Source organism: Tenrec ecaudatus, chromosome 14 (genome assembly GCF_050624435.1).
Source record: "Tenrec ecaudatus isolate mTenEca1 chromosome 14, mTenEca1.hap1, whole genome shotgun sequence".
Classification (NCBI taxonomy): Eukaryota; Metazoa; Chordata; class Mammalia; order Afrosoricida; family Tenrecidae; genus Tenrec; species Tenrec ecaudatus.
Window position 1 is genome coordinate 91,365,986 of NC_134543.1, and position 25,437 is coordinate 91,391,422.

The 25,437-nt window shown below is 41.3% G+C and overlaps 1 protein-coding gene across 1 annotated transcript in view; it reads right to left on the bottom strand.

The window, feature by feature from the left end:
• Positions 1-25,437, bottom strand: part of AQR (aquarius intron-binding spliceosomal factor) — a 104,517-nt gene that overhangs the window by 15,305 nt on the left and 63,775 nt on the right. Inside the window, exons 21-31 of the mRNA XM_075530610.1 lie at positions 24,550-24,696; positions 23,449-23,518; positions 20,177-20,287; positions 16,890-16,999; positions 14,330-14,465; positions 11,916-12,125; positions 9,349-9,486; positions 4,751-4,822; positions 3,791-3,978; positions 2,767-2,938; positions 268-438 (exon numbers count right to left, since the gene is read on the bottom strand). Of these exons, the coding sequence (XP_075386725.1) occupies positions 268-438; positions 2,767-2,938; positions 3,791-3,978; positions 4,751-4,822; positions 9,349-9,486; positions 11,916-12,125; positions 14,330-14,465; positions 16,890-16,999; positions 20,177-20,287; positions 23,449-23,518; positions 24,550-24,696 (1,525 nt within the window). The remainder of the gene's footprint in view (positions 1-267; positions 439-2,766; positions 2,939-3,790; positions 3,979-4,750; positions 4,823-9,348; positions 9,487-11,915; positions 12,126-14,329; positions 14,466-16,889; positions 17,000-20,176; positions 20,288-23,448; positions 23,519-24,549; positions 24,697-25,437) is intronic.

Genomic DNA, 25,437 nt, shown 5'->3' on the forward strand with positions numbered 1-25,437 from the left:
ACTATTTTAATTAAGGCTGTAATAAATATTTTAGGAGCAAGTTTGCATTTGGAGAAATTAAATTACTAAGTGAAATGGTTAAGTGCAAGTTTAACTTCCGAAGAAGCGGTCGGCTGTTCTCCAGAGGTCTACACTGCGTTACACATACACCAGCAACGCTCCAGCCCCACTGCTTGACCTGATCCACGTTCTTGCCAACCCCCGTTACATTAAATTGCCTAGCTTGTGTATTTTAGCCATTCGACCACGTATGTTCTCAGGACTTACCTTATTTGGTCTTCCAATCAATGGAATGTAGTCGCATCGTTTGTTGATAATATCACGAATGAGATGCTTCTGTCCATTGTACGTTGTGAGAATACTGATCTTGTCAGCAGGGTAGCCAAGCAGGCGCATGTACATGAACAGTGCTACTATATACTCTGCCTCTCCAAGATTCTGTAAGGCACACAGAGCACGACTTAGCACACAACAGGAAATAAAGACTTAATAACCTAGGCAATAAAAAATAGACTTTTATAAAAAACCGAGAGAGGACTAGATACTAGTTTAACAATACAGAATGTGATAGTTCTCTTCCCTTGGCATTTACAACCTAAAGGCTCAATATTTCCTGGGGCTGTACCCAAGCGGAGAAGGATGAAGAGATTGAGGGGAGCACAAATGCCCCTTTGGAAACCAAGAGGGTTAGTGCTACTTTGTCTTGTGGGGTTGCAATGAGTCAGAATCAATTCCATGGCAGTGAGTAAGTGAGTCACAATACAATACTTTTCTTTCTTACTCACACACGCACCTTTGGTCTTGGCCCCGCGTGCGTGTCTTCTCGTACTGACGGTTGCCACCGCTCTCAAACCACTTGAAGTGGGAGGAGGATGTGCCTCAAAGCAGCCAGTGTAGCTTACTGTTACTTACATGAGAAACTCTAGTTAAAGATTGGTGGTTAAAGAGCTTAAAACCAATGGCTCAACTGAACTTGAAAGAGAAGAATCATATCCATAAGGCTGTTTAGTTTGGGTCAGTGAAAATAGATTTAAAGTACTGCCTGAGAGAAGAAATCCAAATGAGAACATAAACTGAACAGGGGCAGGGGAGAGGCAGGAAGAGGGCTTTCCTATAAAAACAGTATGAAAAGTACAGGAAGATCTTGGGAACACTCGTCTGTAGCCTGGCTCTTGATTACAGGCTCATACTCAGCCCGAGCTGTCTGTCACATAAACGTCTGGTTCTTTGGAGGCCTGGCGGCTCACATGGCAATGTGCTCAGCTGCTAACCAAAGAACTGGCAGTTCAAACCCACTCAGGAGGAGAACCCCAAACCAAACCAAACTCACCGCTGAGTCTATTCCAACTCATAGCAACCCTGTAGGGCGGGGCAGAACTGCCCCTGAGGATTTCCTAGATTGTAACTCTTTAGGGCAGTAGAAAGCCTTTTCTTTCCCCCAGGAAGAAGCTGGTGGTTTTGAACTGCTGACCTTGAATTTAGCAAGGCCATTTATTTGTGTAACCCACAGTACCCGGTGCATAACCACTACAGCCCCAGGGCTCTTGCTCCAGGAGGAGAAAGACCTGGCAATTCCCTTTCCTAAAGATTACAGCCGAGGAAACGCTGGGGCAGTTCTCCTCTGACAAATGGAGTCTATGGACGTTAACTGAAAACCAGGCCACCAGTCGAGTTCTCTGAAACACAGGGAACGGCATCCTCCCCATGTTCTACAGCTCAAGCAAACCGCATTTATCCGAGCAATAAAAGCACAAAGGAGAAAACGTGAAAATAACCACAATGAAAGCTGGGGTTGAAAATTTGTTTACAAGATGTGTGTTTTTGGCACGATGGATTTTTATTCACATGGATGCCAAATGCTGGCTAAACCGGTGCTGTGTTCAAAAGTCAGACGTGGGGTATTAACAAAACATGAAGAATGACAGTTTAACAAATATTCTAGTACTTGGCTAAAAGTCAAGTTGCCTGCAAACATGTTAAAATTATTCATCTATCCACCTATCATCCTTTCCTTTCAGACACTAACTTCTCAAACTCCGTCACTTCAATGCGGAGTACTCTTATTGCGGGGGAAGAGGGGTGTCTTCAACGCTTCAGAAATACCTCCAACAGCAGCAAATCATTTTACCATTTTCCAGAGTGAGATTTAATGAATAAGAAAACTGATTATCAATCAATATAATAATGTCAGTGGGAACATCGCGTTTAACACATCCTGACAAATTTGCCCACTAACTGACCTGTCCACTAGCAATGCATCAGTGCTGAGAGTTTACTCAGCTATACCCCAACGCTACATATTGTAAAAGACAGCCCACTGACTGATACTTGCTATCAGTCTCCATTTGTGAACGATGTATTCTTGTCTTCACATTTTTTTCTCCAGTGCTAATTTTTTAAAAATATATTCAGAGTTCAATTCACTGGTAAATGTTGATAAGAAAATTTACCCTTTTATTGGTCAATATTTTTCTATATGATTTCTGTTTTGGTAAAAAGATTAGGAAGTACTATTCTTCACTCTAACAATATATATATTCATCATTATTTTCTTCTAGTGCTTTCTATCTAGTATAGTTATAGTTCCTCTTCTTTACTGTATATACCTTTAATCCTCCTGCATCCGATCTTTCTGTGTTGTATGTGAGGAAAGGACCTAATTTTCCTTGTTTTCAACAGCTAGCCAAACAGCTTGACATTACTGACATCGCTTAGTAATGCAGTCAGGTAAATGCAAAATAAAATGACGTCTCCTGTTTTTCTTACCTGATAAAAGTAAGGATTGGGCTCGGATTCTCCAACTCCCTGGAAGTCCTCCACATTAATGAGCTGGAAGTCATGCAGCAGTCCTGCATTTGCTGTTCGAAACTCCGGCAAGAGCTGCACGTGAGGCAAGTTGCCGAGATTCTTGTATCGCCAATTGTAGAGGTTGCACAAGCTTTCCAAAATAAACGCCCCCCCAAAAGCAAATTAGCGATGTGAGTTTCCTTCTGGTATATCTTGAGCCCCCACCAAAACCCACTGTCGGCGGGGCGCGTCCGACTCCAAGCAACCCCATGGAAGGTCTCTGAGACTAGTCCCTGCACAAGCAGACAGCCTCGGTTTCCCTATGAGGGCTGCGGGGCTTGAACCGCCTCGTGGTTATCAGAAGGCCAGATGTCTAAAGCGCAGTCCCACAGGGGCTCCGGGCTCACTTAAAATACATTAAGGGATTTCACTGAAACGGTTCCCTTGTAGTGTTCTCCACATCCATTTTCCTGCTCACTCTTTTAACAAAAATCTTTTACCTGTAACCATCCTATTTCAAGTAACCTAGTGATATTTCAAAAATATTATATATGCATACGTGTGTGTGTGTGTGTGCGCGTGCGCAAAATCAAGAAAGACTGTAAGTGATGAAAACATTGGGGTAATGACAAGATGGGTCCTGTGCACGTTACACAAGGTGAATAAGAATTGATGTGTTCTCTTCTTTTTTGCTTTTGCTTTGAAAATCCTAACAACGGTGTATCTTTGGGAATGGGAAGGAATGAGAAGAGGCAGTGACGGGGGCCCTTAAATGATCCGTCACGTCGCAGAAAGTCTCAGGGAGCCAGCACCAGGAAGGGAACCGCTGGCTGGATCAACACACACCACATGTAGCTGTCCAGACGGGCACTCTGGGATATGTAGCTGAAGTGCCTGGAGAGCAAGGGATGCTAAGAGCCTACATGAGAGAGGTTTGCAACACAGGAGCCACCACACGGATGCCCTTCAGCGGGAACAGTTGACCCCTCCCTGTCTCCCTTACCTGGCTCTGGCTCTCCCTTGGGCATCGAGGTCCACCGTAGGCACTCCAACACGAACGAAGCGGGTGAAGAGAGACTGCTCCATGTTGGAGTACTTCTGGAAGGCCATGTTCTTAATGACGGGAGGTAACTGGTGATGATCACCAATCATAATCCACCGCTTCAGCCGGCTGAACCCATCCTGAGGGTTCTAGAAATGAAAAAAGAGGAAGTGGCAAACCCGTTTCGTTTTATCATCTCCTCAGTTTCCAGCCTACTGCACAGGAGTCTTATTTAGCTAACACATTCTCTATCTTCACCAGCTCCCCACAGAGGAATCTGGTAAATCTACAGAATGACTGGGCACCAACTATGGACACCACCGCACTTGACAAAGGCTGGCGGAGGGACTGAGATGGCAAGCAGGGTACCACTCGATCAGGCAAGATATCTTGAGGTCTGGGAGACTTTGGTGCAGCAGTGAGCAAGAGTGCATTGAAAGGTGCCCAAGAAGGAAAATGGAGAGATGTCAGATATTTTGTGTCCAAATTATGCCCAGGGCCTGTTCTGACTATTTGAAGCTTATTTCATATGCAATTTCAAGAATATTAGGTCTCAAATTATGAGAAACAATGTACTCAGTTCTTATCAAAAGCAAGTCTAGAAACAACACTGTCAAAAGGAATCATGAACAAAAGTGACATTCCAAAATGTTTAACAATGCAATTTTCTTGATTACAATGACTGTCTTTTCAAAACTACTTTATAAAGTATGACTTTTTAAACATTCTGTCTCAGAGACAGCACAATCTACTAAATAATTAGTAAATAGATGACAGGACATTTGCTAGCTTACAATATAATTACATCAGGATAATAAATCATTGTGGCAATTAGCACCCCAACACGGTGTAGCTTTCTGATGCTGCACCCCAAAATTCTTAGACGCCTCTTTCGATTTCACACAGGTTTTAATTTCTTACCTGTAAAAGAAGAGGGATAAAAGTTTCGATTTCCAGAATCTGAGCAGCCTCTTCCATTAATATGTTGTCATACTGAGGCAAGGAGAGAGGGGGAAACTAGTCAAGAAAACAACAGCTTACCATGCACACACACACCACCACAACCACGATCGCCAGTCAAAAGAAGTGACATAGGTTCAGATGAAAACAATATACACATTACTCAGGCAGAAAATGTCACAGTCTTGTTTAATTTGAGTTGCTTCACCAACTCAGGTCCCCTAATATACAAATTTACTTTGAGGAGAACTAATATTACTCCTTAGATTACAGGATCCACACTTTTCAATTCAATTCTTTAAGTTCTCCATAAGCAAGAATCCATTTATAATTCTATATGAGGCTGGTATCAATGGCACTCATGCTAGGTGGTGCTTTGAGACCCACCCCAACCCATGAATCCTACTCATTCTCACCACCATCAAGTCCACTCTGATTCCTAGCAGCCCTCCAGGATGGACCAGCGCTGCCACTGAGGTTTAAAAGCTGTCACTCTGGTGGCTAGCAGCCCAGTGCACAGCCCATGAGTCCTACTCGTCCTCCATAACATACTTCTCTCCCGCCTCGGGGAATTCAATCCACCACCCAACCATACCTATTCTAGCTTCAAAAACACCACGAGCCTAGTTGCACTTATTTCTACTACCACCCGCACCCCAGCCTGACTCTGACTACTCCCGAAAAGGACTTCAGAGTCCCTTCCCTTCCTGTCTTGCCTCCTCTACACCACCAACCCAGCAGTCACAAGACGATCCCTTCTAGGCTCCAAACACTACGTTGGCTTCTCAGTGTCTTGAGAATCACAGGCTCACAGTACTCCTGTCCCACCTGATCAGTTCACTGACTCTTTCCGTTTCTCAGGTCCTTCAGACACACTATTATTTTTCATTTTCTGTCTGCTTAGTTCTTTGACTAGAGCCTTGCCACGCTCTAAAACCAAACTCACTGCCATCAAGTCAATTCTGATTCACTACAACCCTACAGGACAGGATAGAACTGCCCGTGGGCTTCAGAGTCTGTAACTCTTTACAAGGGTAGACAGTCTCATTTTTCTTCCATGGAGCTGCTGGTGGTTTCAAACTGGTGACCTTCAAGAAAGATGCCCCCAGGATTGAGGTATTCTCTAAGTTCCAAGGCTAGAACACATCGCACAGCATTCTGTTCCTTTATCTCACAGCACATCACTGCCTGTGTATTTACTCAGTGTCTGCATCCGCTCACCAATCTGCAGTGTCTAGACAAGTACTAGGCACTTCACATTTCTAGGGAGAGAAAAAGTACTCAATGTTTGATTGTACTGTTCTTTTGATCTAATTTTGTTGTTGTTGTTATTGTTACTTTTCCAAAAATATTTGACCAGAATTGCTAGGAGCTAGATTAGACAAATCAGCAAGATTTTTAATCTCTTAAACTATAAGCACATGTAAGCTTGAGAAAACTAAAAATGAGAACCATAAAAAGCCTAAGGGATGTTATCAACACTTAAATGTTAGCTACGCTAGATGTTCAACAAGATATAAGTACTAAAGATGATTAATAAAAATTAGTATGTCATAAGAAATGTTGTAAGAAAATATTTGAAAGTTTGCATGAAGACAAAATGTTAATTATGACTACACTGTTTCCTTTAGTATGGGGCCGATGGAATTCAGTATTAAATGGAAGGCAGACCTCTTATGTCAGTCACAAGAGCAAAATATTTAGGTGAAAAACTCTCACAAATAACCTGCAACAGGGCAAGTTCACACCACCTTGGAAAGTTCACACTGTCTCTTAATAAATTATCGATTTTTGTGCTCCCGAGCCTTCCTTCCACGAGAACAACAATTCTAACACCTTTCATTTCTTTAGCACCTAGCTTCCAGTGAGCTCATCACATTTACACATTATCAGTTCCGTTCGTCAACAACAAACGCTGTGTCACCTTGAACCAGCACACAACCCCAATCTTAAGCAACAAACAGCTAACTCGTGCAGGGAAGCTCGATGACGTGCACTGCAGTCTGCTCGCCAGCTCTGCGAGCAAACCGCCGAGTCCGGAAACGCCACCTCACAGCGGTCCTTCCGTTCCGCTGCACGCGAGTCAGAGGCCAGCATGCACTGTGCCCGTGAGCTTCCCTTCGGTCTTTGAAAAATGGAGACATCATTTCTCTAGCCAGAATGTTCACATCTGCGTAAGGAAGACTTTTCATTTACTTTATGTCCAATTAACTTGGGGGGAATATGTGGTCAGTAAGCAAACAAGTATGGAGATGTCTAACATGAACACACATTCAAATGCTATTGTTACAGCACACAGCTCTATTTGAAAAACTTGTTAACTGGTAAATGATACTTGGTGGCCATGAATTACCATATATACTCAAGTATCAGCCGACCCGAATAGAAGCCGAGGCACCTAATTTTACCACACAAAAAACTGGGAATACTTATTGACTTGAGTATAAGCCTAGGGTGGGAAATGCAGCAGCTACTGGTAAATTTCAAAATAAAAAATAGATACCGATAAAAGTACATTAATTGAAGCATAGATTAAATATTTTTGAATATTTATTTCAAAGAAAAACAGTAAACTAGCTCTGTAAGTGGAAAAGAGGGTCAACAAAAACACTATGGTCTCAACAATAACCATGCATGCTGTGTTACTGCATGTGCTGCTTACCGCGTGTGCACACGCAGCTTGTACGGTTTGAGGCCTGACGCAGGCTGATGATGTCCCAGGATGCGATGGCATGACTGCTCACACGGAGCAGCCTGTGGTAGGGCTCATCATATACACGCTGCACTGTGTGCGCACTGCGTTACTGCAGACGCAGTGTTACCGCATGTGAACGGGAAGTGCTAACGCACCACATGCAGTAACACAGTGCACACGCAACGCAGCGTGTGTGTCGTGAGCCCTGACGCAGGCTGCTCCGTGCAAGCACAGTCAACACTGGGTCCAGGTAGGGGTTAATAAGAAACAAAATATGGCAGACTACGTAAATAAACATACTGTGTATCCAAGACCAGAGATATACCAGTACTTGTATTCAGCAATGCTTGGGCGGAGCAAGGGGGCGTGACCAATCATGGGTAAGACTGTCACAGCCCTGGAAAAGAGCGGAGAAGAGCGGCTGAATCAGACATTCATCTGACAAGGATGCGGTGCCCACAGGGACCAGCACACAGAAGCGGCAGGTTCTTGCCCGGTACGGCACAGATGGCACAGAGGCTGCAGGTGAGCAGGGAAAAGAAAAGCGGTGACATCAGCAGTCATTGGACCACGCACAGAGGATGCAGGCGCCCGCAGATGAGCTGGAGAGACCGGAGAACAGGGAAGTGGGACCCTCACGCGAATATAAGCTGAGGGAGGCTTTTCAGCATAAAAAATGTGCTGAAAAACTTGGCTTATCCATGAATATATATGGTAATCTACCTCAGTACAACTAGGTGGTTAAAAGGTTATTCAGTGAACACATAATAAATAATATAATAGTAAATTAGACTTAAGAGTTGAACAAGGACATAAACTGGGAGAAAGATGAGCTGTCTGCTTCCATAAAGATTTACAGTCTGGGAAATCCTAAGGTGTAGTTCTGCTCTGGCCAATCAGGACACTCACTAAGAGTGGAAGGAATTTGACTCCATGGTAGTAGATGTGGCTTTCTGTGTTTACAATATAAACCCTGGAATAATGATCTATTGTAAAGAGACTGTGGTGGATTGAAATTTCTTAACATGGCTCTTTTACCCCAAGTCTATAACTCCAACCAAATGACTGGGTGACACTATGCAAATAAGGTATGTGTAATACTGAGAGATCGGTTTTTATTACCACCACCACCACCACCACCACTCTGACCCTGGCTATGCAGATGAGCCATTTTTAGAGGAGAACCACCAAGGGAAGGACCTTAGAAGAGCATGCTCAAGATCCCAGTGTGAAGTGGCAGAGGCTGCTGGACCAGACTGTGTGGCCTGGAGTCTAGAGGAAAGCACCGAGACTATGGGGTGCCTCTCCTCATCTGACCTGAGACTAGAGGACTGGGACAGTGACAGGCGGGCTGGCTTCCTGGCCCATGGCAGCAACAGCCAAGGGACCATGTGGCTGAAAAACTAAGAATCAACACTTGGCTGCTGGCTGAGGAGGCCAATGACTGTACATACCCTTACCGTTTGCTGACTTGTGGTAACCTATTAACTTCCCTAATAAACCCTGTTGCTTGTAAGTATTGTCTGAGTTCTGTGTGGCGAATACAACAGATTATTGAGCCCAGCACAGCAGAGTGGTGCGGGAGGAACTGTTGGTGTCAGAACAGGTAAAGAGGGTGGGACCTTGGAGGCTTGTCTGAGCCCGGCCTCATGGCAACGGGGAAGCCAGAGGAGGGCAGAGATGGCCCTTCATCGCCGTTTATTTCAGAGACCTGTTTAAAGTAATTATAAGAGGTGGAGGGAAATGGCCCAAGGGAAATGACCTCGGTAATTTCTGGTATTATGGGGTGACCAAGAAATAATAATAATAAAAAAAAAACTGCTGAGAAGGTGATAAATTAAGGAAGCAAAATAGTAATCTTTACCTTGAAGCCTAACTTGACCAAGTCATGTCGTTTTAAGGCAGCGTGTGTACAGGTCATGGCGATGATTTTGGCTTCTTTCACCAGAAGGTACTTGGATCTGTCCAGTCCACTTCGGAGCAGCTCAGAGGCTCTGAATTCCTATGGGGACGGGGGTGGGGGTAGCCCACAGACAGGGAGAGAGAAAAGCATGAAAATCAACAGTTCATTCATCATACATTCATGTAATCCAGTCAATCAGACTTACCTCCTGGGAAACTAATATATCAACAAATCATCCACTAATCTTACTCTATCTCTTTAAGCTAAGTCTAATGAATAATAATTCTGATTCATTATAATAAGCTAGGGACTGAGTTCAAATAATAGCTGACATTGAAACTATGGTTAGGATATCTTTGGTGTAAGGTGAAATATCGACTCTATAAAAAAGAAAAATGAATGAGAGATCAATCACTACTGTGTTGCACCACCCAGGATCTCCCCAGGAAAGCAACCTATCCAATACTGTTCAATTCACTCAGAACAAATATACTCATAACAAGAGGAATGTATTGCAGGAAACTGGTTAGAGGTAATGGAGCAACTGAATGGGAAAGTTGAAGTGGCCCGAGACGAGCGCCAGCACTGGAAGGAGATGGAGCTACCAGTGCCGAAGGAGCCAGGGTCACAGCACAAGCTGGCAGCAGGTGATCCAGCACAGCCCACACTGGTGCCATGGCTGAGCTGAAAAGAAAGGCCGAGGGGGGGGGTGAAAAGACCCTCGTTCCTCTTTTTCCTCAATTCCTGCCAGGCCAGCAGTCAGCTGACATGAGAGGCTGGGAAATTCTACCTGCAGGGATCGGTACCCGCTACACCCATGGCAGGGGTCCCCCGTGGAACAGAGCAGGGAATGGAGAAAAGATGCAGGGGAGAAGTATCAGGTTCTATCAAATGTGAACATTCTATCATCTTTAAGTCATTCTTAACATTTGCATTGCTTATACATGTGAGGCCATCTGTGGCTGGCAGGACCATCTGCCACCCCTTCCAAGGGAGCCACTCTTACAAACGGAATATGCTTTTATGTTTTTGCTTTCTGCTAATGCTGTCATAAACACGATGTACGAGTGTAAGTCAAAATTTACTCTACAAGATTACAGAAATACTTATTAAACAAAAATATCAGACTGCAAAGCTCTTTTTTGGGCGGGGAGGGGGAAACACACATCCACCAGTTAGGTCCATACACTTCTGAAGGCAGTATTTCCATCTCTCTAACCCTTCTCAACGCAGAATTCTGCATTGTTCTTCAAATTGCACCACCACAAAATGCCAGCGGTGCGGTCCTCAAACACGGCCTTGGCAGGGGCACGATCGGGAGTGTCGGTGGCTGGTGTAAGCGTTCCCGGGAATTGTCTGTAGGACAGTCCTTGCTACTCGTGAAGAAATGAGCAGGTTCATTTCTGTGATTGAAAAAACTCTCAGTGCAACTATCCCGACCCTTTCCTCAATAGCGCAGTTGTAAATTTTCTTAACACTTCTTTGTCACCCCCCATGATTACCCTGTGTCCTGAGAAAAATCTATCACAGTTAACCCCGTTAGAACACAGTCCCCATAGCCGTAGGGGCGGACTTCGCTTCTCTCTGAAGGCACATGATGGGTGTATTACTGAGCGACTTTGTCGTTGGTCATACACTGATCAGAGACATGTTGAAACATTACGTTGGGAACAAACCTGTGCATGCGCTCTCATAACATTGCTTTGAATCTCTGAAACTTTTAGTCACATACTATATATCTCCCATTCTGCAGCTATCATTCCCTATCTACACTTTTATGTGTATTAAGATGTTTACTGGACATTATTAAATGCTAGACTTTTAAAATCATTTTTATTAGGGGCTCATACAACTCTTATCACAATCCATAGATACATCAATTGTGTAAAGCACATCTGTACATTCATTGCCCTCAATATACTAGATTTTAAGAAGTAGGAATACAATCAGATCTATAAGATACAGGGACAAAAGACAAACTCCCGGCCAGTTTAACCTAGAATAATCCTAGATCCTCTTCCTGAGCTGACTGAGCCTCCCCATGGGAGCCCTGTGGAACTGCTGCAGGCTTCCAAGGGCGTGTGCCAGACAGTGAGGTGTAACCTGAATGTCCCTGTATTCAAGAACTGTTCTTCCCTGCCCACCGCCCCCACCCCCAATGCCCTGGTACAACAGAAACTCTGATTTCAACTTAATAACCAGGATCAATCACCCTAGTTAACAACAAATAGTGCTTTTTGTCTACTGGTCAAGAGGCCTAAGGAATCCAGAATGGTCATGTGGCTGCCACAAATTTCTACTCAAAAAACCATTCTTGAATGCCCTGGAAGTCTATTCTTAAATACTGAGACATTTAAACCAGAAATGTCAAAATAATGAAGCTAAAAAATTCTTATCTTAGATATGAACATTTTTCATTTATTTCATCACACACACACACACACACACACACACACACACACAGAGAGAGAGAAACAAAAATAAAGTTCAAACTTTTAAAGGCAGGTAAAGCAGCTGAGATTCCTTACCTCTAGCTGAGTAAAAATTTTCTTAATATGCCTGAAACATCCCTCAGCAATTTCCATGTCTTCTTCATAAGACCTGCCTTTAAAAATGGGCCGAGGCGCATTTGCAAAGTATTCGTGAAAGGGGAAGAAAGTGGAAATGTCTGCAACATCTGGTAGCGCACTGCCTTTATTTTTCACTTTGCTGATGTATTCTTCCCAACGAGACATTACCTACACAAAGAGGACTTGAGGTTAGATTCTAATGTTTATCATGTTTAGAATGATTACATCAAACAAGGAATCTCACTGATTGTTTCTTTCATAAAAGTAACATTGTGATCATAGAAAAATAGCCTTTGGTGAAAAGTACAGAAATGTCAAAGAACCTCGGGGTAATCTCCCGTGGGGGCTCTATCGCAGATATGACAGCTTCCTTGCCTAGACTCAACATAAACTTATTATCCGCCCTATTTTCTAAACAAGCTCTCCGGACAAGAAATTCGTTTTTTTTTTTTTTTTAACTATCTCAATTTTTCTCCATAGAAGGAAACTCCAGTTGTCGCAGTTTAAAAAATCAATTTAGCTCTTTCCTGTCCCTCCCTCAGATCTTCCTGTTGCAATTCTCTTTAGCATATTTATAAAGAACTGTGGCAAAACTGAGCACGTCTTCAAACACTCACGGCGCAGCTTCTGCCATACGGTTCAGTTATCACGTTTCAGGATGTTACCTAGGAAGTCCCTGGGGCACAGCAGTTAGGTGTTCAGCAATGAACTGAAAGGTTCATGGTTTGAATCCACCGTCTACTCCAGTGGTGAAAGAGAGGGCAGCCTGCTTCCACTGAGCTTGCAGCAGGGAAACCCTGTGGCGTAGTTCTCCCCGTCTGCCCTCGGGGTGACCAGGAGTGGAATGGGCTAGCTGGCATTCCTCAGGGGTGCGAATGGTGAGCGTGCTCGGCGGCTAACTGACACGTTGGAGTCTGCCTCAGAGAAAAGCCAGCAAGAGAAAGCCTCTAGAGCACAGCTCCATGCCGACAGACTCAAGGCGGCCGTGAGCAGGGACTGGCTAGACAGTGTTAGCGGTCAATGCCGGCCAGTTTCTACGCAGCCTCCATTCTAATCCTTTCAGGCCTGCTCCTGCTCTAACTCTAGTGTTCCTCAAACTGCCTCAGTGGGCAGACATCTGAGCAGCTCAACAAAACGCAAATTTGTGCATCCCAACTCAGACATACAGAATGAGTCTCGGGGCGGGGGGGGGGGGGTCGGGTTTAGGAATTTTCCTTTACATAACTTTCTCAACGTGATTCCTAAGTACATGGGATGCTGAGAATTGCTGACCTCCACTGTAAGCCTCAAGTTTACTTTTCCCCAAACTTAGTCTAAGACTACTGCTTATAGATAATTTCCTCTACTTTTAAAGCAAGTGGCCTCTTTCAGAGAAACCAAATCAGTTCATTTCAATGACACTCAACTTTTGTGTCTACACTTAAAATGAGCAAAACCGACTCTTTCATATACATTTCAAAATTTCAGTTATAATTATACCTAAAATGCACAAATACCATTGATATGAAGAGAAAAACATCATACCAAAATTATCTTTATTTAATTACACCCTAATCTATTTAAAATTATTAGCAGATCCTTGTTAAAAGTTTCTTAGCTCCCGATTCCTAATAGGCTTTCAAACCCCAAACAGTAGCTGTAGCAAAAGTGAAAGCACACAAAATTGACATCAGAAAATTTAAAACTCACTGTACTAGTTGTAAGGAATTATTTATTCCTTAATGTTAGAAAGGACAGTATGCTTTTCTTCATTAGCTGATTAACAGAACTGTCCTTAATTACCACTGGCTAACGAGAATATTTATTTATATTTCCATACTCCAGCTCCCATACAAGCCCGATGGTGTCAAGTGAACTTTGGTTCACAGCAAGTGCTCTTATGGGATAGAATGGACCTGGCACCAGAGGCGTTCTCAGGCTGCAAACAATCTATGGGCTCAGACTGCCACATCTCCCTCCCAGGGAGCAGCTGGTGGGTTTGAACTGCCAGCCTTTGGTCAGCCTTGCTGACATTACTTTAATCACAGTGCTATAAAAATCTTTGTATTTCTATAGCAAAACAAAAATGTAAAAAGACTGGAAACTCTGCCAATAGCAAGAAAGAAATGCAAAAAAAACCAGCAACAAAACCTTTAATGTTGCAATACTGGATTTTCCAGCATGAGTCACCAAGCGAAATTACTTAGCAGAGAAAATGGAAAATAATAGAAAATACAAATATTTAACATTCATAATTACAGCTTCAGCCAACAGTTTATATTTTAATCTACTCAAGAAAAAAGGCTTTCAAGAAGAATCTCAAGAATCCATTCCAGTTTCCAATTGGGGACCAACCACAATGACTTATGACTCTAAGGCCTTTCATCTCTTACCTGGTATAAGAAAAAATAACCCGCAGTTTCACACGTGTAGGAGGCATCTCCTGGGACACCTAGACTCTTTTGCAACCGCTTCACTTCTTCTAAAAGCTCTATTCTTCGAGCTAGGACATAATTAACTCGTCCATACCTACAAATTTCAATTATGCAAAAAAGGCAAAATTGTGAAATGAAGAGACTTTTAAGGGAACTGTCTGCAAAATAATCAAGAAAAACAAACAATAAATAGAAAACAGCAGTAGAAAATTTTTTTTATTTAAAAACAATAACTTGAGTCATTTACACCAAAGTTACTTAAAATGTAGCCTATGGGCTAATCCCGATCTACATACTTTTTACTGGTTTGTGAAAGAAAGAAAATCAACTGCATCATTTAGTTTTGCCCCTCCACCCCTCTGCCCTGCATGACAAGACTTTCACAAAGAAGGAGGCAGTACAGGAAGAATAAAAATAGTAGAGAGTGGGGAAGTATTTTGTTACAGAGACTGAAATCAATAACACGCAACATGCATTACTGAATGAAAATCTGATTTGCTGTATAAACCTTTATCCTATGCTCAATTAAAAAAAATCAGAGTCCCAAATAAGTTATTATGTGCCACTATTTGCTGCCTGTCACACACTTGCCTTTTTAATAAACTATTTAAGTATTCCCGAGAACTCTGTAAATTATAGGAACTCAAGATAAATGCAACATAATAATTTAATACTTTTTTTGTTGTTGCACATTTGAGGTCTGTGATCAATTTAGTCAAAGACCATGTTCAATAGCCAAAGCCAAACTCTCTGCTGTCAAGTCAGTTATGACTCATGGTGACCCAATAAGAGAGGGTAGAAACTGCTCCCTGGGTTTCTGAGACTGTAACTCTTTATGGGAGTAGAAGGCCTCACCTTTTTCCCAAGGAATGACTGGTGGTTTTGAACTGTTGATCTCGAGGCTAGCAGCTCAATGCGTAACCACTATGCCACCAGGGCTCCTTCAATAGCATATTTCATTTAAATCTATTTTTAAAGTACATTTCAGGCCATAGGCTTAAGTAACAGCTATATATATTTACTAGTCGATGACCAAAGACAGCATTAAATATGCTATTTATGCCTATGGTCTAAGATTGTGCTTTAAAAATAGATTTAAATTTAAATAAAGCATGCCATTGTGAAGTAACTTTGAAGTTACTTTATAAAGACATGTACGCTATAAACTTATGGCTACTTTATAACATGTAATATTAAACATACAGTCCAACTAAAACTGGTTATGAACACCTGAAATAATAAAACTTCAAAGTTTATAGGGCTTTCAGTGGCTAATTCTCAGAAATGGACAGTCTACTCCTTCTTCCTGTCTGCTCTTAGTCTGGAAGCTCTGCTGAAACCTGTTCCCTTGGGGTGACCCTGCTGGTGTTTAGCACACTGGTGGCATACTTCCAGCACCACAGCGACACACAAGCCACCAGAGCACAACAAAAGCAAAGACAAGCTTACATCACCACCATCTTCAAATTGTAACTCATTAAATAAATCAACCTCTTAGTGGTCGGCTAAAATATTAGTCAGATGAAATTAATCATCTCAAGTTATACAGTTTTAAGGAACATAAATTGGCAACATTAAAAATGGCCTCACTTGTCTTAAAACAAGCAGCCTTCTAAGTGAGGTGTTAACTAATCGTCATGGAAGAAGCACAGCAGCCTGTGTGACCCAGGGATTGTTCATTCTGAGCACTTGGTTTGCAGAAGGCTATGGATACAGTGTAAGCCCAAAGTCCCTTTGCAGGGTCCCCAGATGGATTAAGCCTCCGGTGAATTATGCTCCGCCCACAGTCCCGGGGTGTGAGCAGCCTTGCTAACAGACAGAGAGCGCTGTAAAGTCGATCACGGCACATGTAGTCTGGCTAAAGGTGACACCTTATCATTCAGTCTCCCTTTTGACCCATTTTAAAGTCATGTAGTTTTAATATTTCCTGCTTCCTTTTCAATGGAAGTCTTTCTCTTTTGTTTGATCATTTTTGGTTTATTTTGTTTGATTTTCTGTATATAATATGTAGGATAAGTAAATATCAGAGACAATAACTGGCATAATCTAGGGGCATAGCAGGAGAGGTTGGGGGGAGGGAGAGATAACAATGAGTACAAGAAAGAAACTGTTCTGAAATTGATTGTGGTGATAATTGCGTAACTCTTCTTAACATGACTAAACAAGTAAAGCATTTGATATGTGAATTATATGCTAATAAAGTTATTTTTTAAAGATTTTGCAAATGAAAAAGAAAATCACCTCAAAAATCAGAAAGTAAATGACCTGTCATTTATACACATGAGCAACACAGCTAACTCTCCTCACTGAAATACAAGAGGAAACAATGGCATAAACATGCAGACGCAAAACTGAGAGGGACCATGAACCGCGTTTTCAATTAAACTATAATCTAACTAGGTTATTTTAGATGCTTTGATAACAATGCTGATTCGCAGTTTTCTTATATTGGTATTTCTGTAACAAAGACAAAACAAGAGGGGTTAAAAACTTTCAAAGCCCACCCCCATTTGCTCACCTGCTAAAATCTTTCTCGGTCTCTAGTTCCTCCTCTCCGTGACCAAGACGCAGTAGATGGCGCTCATCGATGTCCAGAGCCATGATTTTCTCAAACAGCTGGTTCAGGGCCTGGAGACAGAACACACAGGATGATGGGCTTCGAGAGATCCGCAGGCTAAAGACATCACATTCAGAAGGGTGGCAAAAAGGAGCATTATACAGCCTGATAACCATCAAAACGACAGTCTCACTCTGGACCATCTACAATTTAAACACACTAGTATTTCCATTCATTTGAGATTGCTGCTTACGTATACCTGGCCAAAGAAATAGCTAAAAGTCATAAACATCACCTAACTAGTGGTACAGTGGCTTAAAGCAGTTGGCTGCTAACCTAATAGTTAGAAGTTTGACTCTACCAGCAAGTAGTAGTCCGCTTGTGTAGAGATTTACAGCCTTAGAAACCATATTCTGGCAGCTCTATTCCATAGTCAAAGTTCACTAGGAGTCAGAATCAACTTGATAGCTGTGGATTAGGTTTTAAAATTTATAAAAAGAGGAGGGTGGAAGGAGGGGGGTGGTAGAAAGGGGGAACCAATTACAAGGATCTACATGTGACCTCCTCCCCAGGACTGGACAACAGAAGAGCGGGTAAAGGGAGAAGTCAGATAGTGTAAGATATGACAAACTAATAATTTATAAATTATCAAGGGTTCATGAGGGAGGGGGTAGTGGGGAGGGAGGGGAAAAATGAGGAGCTGATGCCAGGGGCTTAAGTGGAGAGCAAATGTTTTAAGAATGATGGGAGCAACGAATGCACAAATGTACTTTACACAAGTGAAGTATGTATGGATTATGATAAGAGTTGTATGAGCCCCAAATAAAATGATAAAAAAATTACAAAAAAAATTTATAAAAAGAAAGAGGCTTTGATTCAGCAGCGTGATTTCCAAGTAGTTATAATTCCTTAGTAATTAATACCAAAAGAACCAAAGTCACAGAGTTGATGCTGACCCACAGTGACCCTATAAGACGGGGCAGGACTGCCCTGTTTCTGAGGCTGTAATGTTTCATGGGAGTAGAAAGCCCTGTCTTTCTTTCATGGAACCGCTGGTGATTTCAAACTGCCGACCTTTTGGATCCCAACCCAACCTGTAACCACCACACCAGGCCTCCTAAAAATAATTAATAGTCACATTGTGTTTTGTTTCACGGCATTTCCATGGGTTATAGAGAACTAACGACGTTTTTTCAGTTGGCAAAAACGTTGAGGTAATAAATGTGTAGGAGGGATACACAAATATCAACAGGACCACAGTGGAGAAGGATTAAGAATATCACTCACACCTTAGGCTGCAATTCTCAAGTTGTCTATGCAATGATGAGCTGAGCACTCATTTACAACAAGCTATTCTGATGAAAGTCAATTAAGTGTCACCCCTTCTACCTATGAAATGTTCATATTTAGAATCTCCAAGTCTTCAAATTTAGAGTCCTATAATTATAAGGTTGGACAAATAGGCAAAAAGACAAGTTTCAGGATCTGGAAAGGTATACTAGTACAGGTATCATTCAATACTAAGCCTTTACTCGCACACTGCTAATTTACCACAAGTGTCCACACCTGTTTACATGCCAGTCTTCTAAACAATATGTTATGTAATATACAGATACGCTTTGTTTGAACTATTCTGGCCATTAGAACTCAGAAAGTAAGTAACAAAAATTCCCAAAAAATTCCCTGCTAGATGAACTCTTGACCTTTATATCCGAAACGAATCCAGTAGACTCAGAACACCTAGTGTTCCTCACTGTCCACTCTCACAAATATCTAAAACACACACACACAGCTAGACCAATTCAAGCAGAACTGCTTGAATTATATGCAAATATGACCTGTCAAATCCGCTTCATAAAGTGAAAAATCAACAATTTGATGACATCAAGAAGGAAGAAATGAATATCAAAGACCTAGAAGACTTGGCAACAAAAGCAATTCTTTCTTTCCTTTTTCTAATTACTTTTGCAAGATAAACTATTCTGTAATTAGGCAATTCAAATCAATCATTAAGGATATTACAGAAATCATCAAGTTAAAACAAAATTAGAAACATGTCAAAGCAATAATCAACACAAGGAAAAAACAAACACATGGTTTGTTCAATCTAAGAACTTATGTTACAATTATAGAAGAAAAAAATTTTTGCATTAATTTTTTAAAAATTTATTAAGGTAAACCAAACTGAATACATTTCATAGCAACCCTGTATTAGGAAACCATGGGAGCACCTCCACCCTGCTCTAATGGAAGTGCTCTCAAGGTAAAGTCCCTGAAACTTCCCCCCAACTTTTAGTATACTGTACGGAATATCACAACTCATTAAAAGTGTATAAAAACAGGGCAGTTGAACAGACTATACAGTATTATTTAATAATCTGCAGAGAAAGCTGATGAACAATGGAAAAACTAACTTTAAAATATGCTAAGAACTCAGTACATTTTGCAGACTAATTTTTTTTAAAAAACTGGTCAGTTGAAGTCACTATTGTTAAGACTTATCTCCTCAAAAAATATGTACCTTTGAAGGTTTAGTCTTTGCATGAAAGTTTTATAGTGTCTCTGGGTGCTCAGAGAGCTGCCAGTTGTGACTGACAGCAGGGCTCAAAAACTTTAATTACTTGTACTGACCGCATCAGAAATGACTACCACAAGAGATGGAAAGCTAATTTTATTAGCCAGTATACAAAAAAAGGGAGGGGGGCCAGTTTTTGTTGTTTTAGTCCTATTGATAAATATTTTACATGTTAGTCCTGTAACCTAAAACAGTCCTTCCAGATACTGTAGATATTCACATGTGTACTTTACAAAGGTTTTTAATTCCGTGCAATAAAGCAGTCTTTTAGGAACAGAACACTCATTAGCCTAAATTTTAAAAAAAATTACTACTACTAAAGGTTAGTGTTTCCAACATTAAAAGAAATCAAAGCTCTAGCTTACCATGGGCAATGGGCCGTAAGGGATTGTAATTTAATACAAATATTTGACCATATATTCAAAAATCTTAATTTTTCCTTATTTTCTCACTCCTCTAGGAAAACTATGAGGTTGTTTTTATAAATCTCTCACTATCATCTACTCATAATCGATGAAAATACAGGAATAACACAATAGCAAATACTACAGTCGTCAGCCTGTCGGGTATTGTGACCCCTATTAAGCAGGGAGCATACATGGAGAAATCTTTCAGGCACCCCTCCTTCCTTTCCATTCCCTCCCCCACTCCTCACACAGATGCCGCCATTTACCTGATTGGAGTGAGTCACAATTAATGTCCTCTGCTCTGGGAAATTATGGTAGATGTTGGATATGATTTGCACTGCCACATCAGTCTTTCCTGTACCAGGTGGGCCTACAACCTAAAATACAAACAAACACATAGTGAACCACTAATAAGTAAACACATTTTTAGAAAACAGAAAATTTTCAATAAAATAGCCAAAATTTAAAAACTGAATGAACTCAATAACAGAATAAAAAGAATAGAGTCTAGGGTTTTTGTTGATAGATCAATAGAAATTATTTAACTTGGAAGAGCAGACAGAAACAATGTTAAAAGAAAATAAACAAGACTATTACAAATCCGTGAGACAGTAACAAATGGTGTTGAAGGGAAAAAACCCAAAAAGCAATGAAAGTAGAAAAAAAATGAATAAAATATAGGAGGGAAATACCTGGTTAGGTAATGGATTAACATTCTCAAATATGGACCCCCAAATCCTCCATAAACCTACAAATTGAAGCAGCCCAGTGAAGCCCATTCCAAACCCAGAAAAAGTATAATCAAATGGCATAAAACTAAAGCTAATAAATCTTGAGACAACCAGAGAAAAACAACTAATTACTTATAATGAAAGGGTTTCAAATGACTGGATTTCTCATCAGTAAAAACGGAAGCCAGAAGAAGTGGAACAACATTTTTAAAGCACTAAAAGGAAAGAATCTATATCCGATGATATTATCTTTTAGGGATAAAGCTACATTAGAGACTTTTTTGGCAGAAGGACAGCAAACAGGCCTGTTCTAAAACAACTAAGAACCGAAGCTCTTCACCCAGGAAGAAACTGATCCTCCCAGAGGAAACTTCAATAGCGGAAATGAAGGCAGACCAAAAGAAGCACCGAAGTAAATAGAAGGACAGACTACTCTTCCCCTCTGCAGTGCTGGAAGGTGAGTTTGACAACATTAATTTTAAGTAAAAATTCTAACATTGCCTGATGGTGTCTTCAACAAAATAATATGTAATACAAAGGCAATGAGAGCATAAAAGAAGGTAATGCGACCTACATGGGGGCCAAGATTATTCATTCAATTTGAATTAATAAAAAACTGACTTTAAGTTGATTGTGAAACGTTACAGTAATTTCCCAGAGCAACCACTTGTAAAATAATCATACAAATAATAAGAAAGAAAGAAACAGAAGGTAAATTAAAATGGACCACTAAGAGCTGTCTGTAGTAGGATGAAATTCTTAATGCGGCCCTGCAGCCCAAGTCTCAGAGTCTTGGTGCTGGAGTGGTTATGCTTTGGGCTGCGAACCACAAGGACAGCAGTTTGAAACCACCAGCCGTTCTGAGAATGAGGGGGCTTTCTCTTCCCGTAAAGGGTTCAGTCTCAGAAACCCACAGGACAGTTCTACCCTCTCCTCTAAGGTCATTTGTTACGTGTGAGAATCAACTCAATGGCAGTGAGACCCAAATCTCTGTAACTCCTACCAAATGCTTGGGTGGAACTATGCAAATAGGGTATGTATAGCATGAAGAGTGTGGATTGGCCAGCTTTCAATATCACCTGCTGACTACACAGGGGGAGGTGAACTATCTCTGATGTGGCAACAGAAAAGAGAGGAACTCCAAGGGCCTTAGAAGGGAACTACAAGATAAGTCTGAAGTGGAGGCCACCAAGGCCAGATGCGTCTCCCACTGTGGCACAGCTACGCAGAGGGGCAGCCCCAAGAGACGATGACCTATCTTCTCCTTATCTGTCCCAAGACTGGAACAGTGGGGCAGAGTGACAGGCAAGCTGGCTTCTTGGCCCATGGAGGCAAAGGTCTAGGGACCAAGTGGCTGAGAGACTGAGAATCATAGAGAAGCTTGGAGGCTGGCTGTATCCTGTCTTGACGTAACCCACTAACTTCCCTAGTACAGCCTACTTGTAAGTATTGTCTGACAGCTCTATGTGGCCATTGCGATGAATTTTTTCAAACCCAGCAAAGATGTGGAATGGCAATGGGAGTACGGGTGGTGTTAGAAGAGGTACAGAAAGATGGATCACAGAAGCTTGTCTGACCTCTGCTCCGTGGTAATAGGGAAGCTAAAGGAGGACAGATTTAGCCGTCCGTTCCCATCAATTGCATCGTTCAAATAACCCAAACAATAAGGCAGGGAAGGAGAAACCATAAAACACCAAAATAAAAATACATTAAATATCAATGAGCTAAATATTCCAAATAAAAGAACGTCTGCCCGTGAGAGTGGACAAAACAACATACTGTCTGCAATAAACTCACTTCAAGTGTAATAAGTGGGCTGGATGTAAAGTGAGTGAAACAGACCATTCAAGTGCTAAAAACACAAAACCCCAAAACACAGTTTGGCTACATAAATGTTAGGAAAAGCAAACTTTATTATGAGATTATAAAAGAATCCATTCGCCAAGAACACATAATACTCTTGAATGTGAATGCGTCTATCTACAAAAACTTTAAAATGCATGAAGCAAAAACCTGCAGAACTGAAAGAAATACATAAATCGCAATTATAGTTGCAGACAGCAACACTTCCGTCTCAGTATTTCACGAAAATATTAGGTGGAAAGTCACCACACGTTGAGAAGAACTAAGACTATCAACCAAATGAATCTAATTGACATTTTAAAACCATTCCATCACACAACAGCAGAATGTGCACGAAACATTCACCGAGCTCATAGGACATATCATAAGGAATTTAAAAAAACAGAAACTGAAATATGTTCTCTTTTCTTTAAAAGTTAAAATTCCAACACTGTCTCATGGTGTTTTCAACGAGCTTGGATTAGAAATTAGTAATGGGAAGAGGAAAATCTCCAAATACTTGAAAACTAAACCAACAAATTCTATTATTGTCAATATACTTTTTCCTGTAAAAAATAAGATCAAACTTACTGCCATCAAGTCAATTCCAACCACATCAATCCTATGGGACTGAGTGAAATTGTCCCTGAGGGTTTCTGAGACCCTGCAGCTAGTTAGCAGTCCAACATATAAACAGCACCACACCACCAGGGTTCCGGATAGTAAATATTTTAGGCTTTGCGGACCACGCAATCTGTCACAAGTCTTCAACTCTGCTACAAAAACAGCTTTAGAGAGTTCAGAAACAAATGGATAAGCTGTGTTCCAATACAACTATATTTCTGAGCACCGAGACAAACAATTCAATTCTATCAAGTTTTAGCTTTCAATAGAACCCACTGTGGAAACTGGGTGCTTCCTTCTAGCCATGATCCTTTAAGAGTACGGAAAACAGTGACTCTTACCATAGTCAGCCCAGGCTGCATACCAGCGCGGATAGCCTCTATCTGGGTATGAGTGAACTGAATGGTGTTACTGCAAATGAATAGTAGATAAAACAGTCGTTAAAAATACAGATGACCCTAATAAAATGTAAAAAAAGAAAAGAGGAGAAAAAAAAATGATTATGGCAAAGAATGTACAGATGTGCTTTATACAATTGATGTATGTATATGTATGAACTGTGATAAGAGTTGTATGAGCCCCTAATACATTGTTAAAAAAAAAAAAGACAAAAAAAATACAGATGACCCTAGTAGCGATTGAGATAACAAATGATCAAGGTCAAAACATCTACTCTGTGGGAGGAGGCTTCAAAAATTTCAAGGATAAATAGAAGGTAGAGATTTTTCCATGTACTCTCTGAAGCTCCTTCCTATGTGTTTCAATGCTGTTCATCTCTTCTGTACGACCTCCCACTTCCTCTCCATGAACAGTTATAACGGAATAAACCTTATGAAAAGGAAGATTATGGTTTTGAATACATGCGACCTACTCCTGACCTCATTTGGAGTGGCAAAGCTTTAGTTCAATCGAGTCAAGGCTACTGCTATTTTATCGGTGATGGCACACACGTGTTGAGTGCTGCTGCTACACGTCGCACCGGACCTTGAAGTGCTCAGATTAAAGAAGTTCTCTCATAGTTATTTCTCATAAGCCAAACAAACTCACTGACATCCAGTCAATTCTCACTTGAAGTGACCCTATTTCTCATAACCCACTGCCACTGAGTCAATTCAGACTCCTCGCAGCCTATAAAACAAGACAGAGCTGCCCCTGTAACACTTTCCCATAGAGCAGCTGGTGGTTTCAAACTGCTGACCTTGCAGTGAACAGCCCAGCTCACAACCCAGATTTCTCACAGTACCCTGACTATACTTCTTTTTGAGAAATATCATGGCCACAGAACGGCCACAAATGTCTGATGTATTCAGCTGGTTAACAAGATAGGAAAAAAGGGTGGTTACAGAAACAGAAGCCTCTTGAAGTTCTCAAAAATTTAGAATTTGAAAAATATTACTAATCCATTTTAAAGAGCACTGTCTCAGTACAGGTAGTTCAATTACCGTTTGGGTTGGTTGTAGGGATAAGGCCCTCTGTTAGGAATAACATGAGGTTCAACAACTAAGGTTTTTGCTTCTTCAGTGTCTTCATCTTCCCCATCTGCATCTTTCCTTTTTTTCCCTTTTCCACTTCTGACCGGAAAAGTGATCCTGTAAGACCAAAATCCTTTTTCATTTCTGCCATTCACAGAAATCTCCCGAGCACCTACCAGATATTGTGCATGACAATCTATGGGAGATAATCCTATGAGTAGGACACAAAGCTGGCCTGAAAATTTTACTTCTCTGTACATAAACTCTGAAATAAAGCAGATTTATAAGCACTAAAATGAGTTCTGAATAGATTTAAAGGACAGTTGAATTAGAAAAAGTAACCTGATTAAGGGAGGCCCAGAGGAGAAATATTTGCATCACATGCACGGTAAGGTGCTCTACACAGCGCCAACTGTTTAATCACAAGAGGCATGATGTCTCAGGGGAGAAGAATCATCAACAATCAGCCTAGGAGAATTTAGACGAAAAAAGGATGGGAAGGGAATACACACCAGGAAGAGAGAGCAATAGCGGCTCCAGTACACGTAGTCCAGTTTTTAGGGAGTAAAACCCCCAAACCACACCTACTGACTCTGAATACATTTTGACTCATGTTGACCATAAAGGACAGAGTGGAGCTCTGTCCATAGAGTTTCCCAGGCTCTACATCTTTATAGGAGCAAGTGATTACATCTTCTTCCTAAGGAACTCACCCACTATGCCACCAGAGCTCCATAAAAACAAAAACATAATCTTTTTGTAAAGGGGGTATGCTAGAGTCTTGTTGTGACACACATAGAATGTCAAGGCTTTAAGGCAGAGGTTCTCAACCTGTGGGCCGCGACCCCTTTTGGGGTA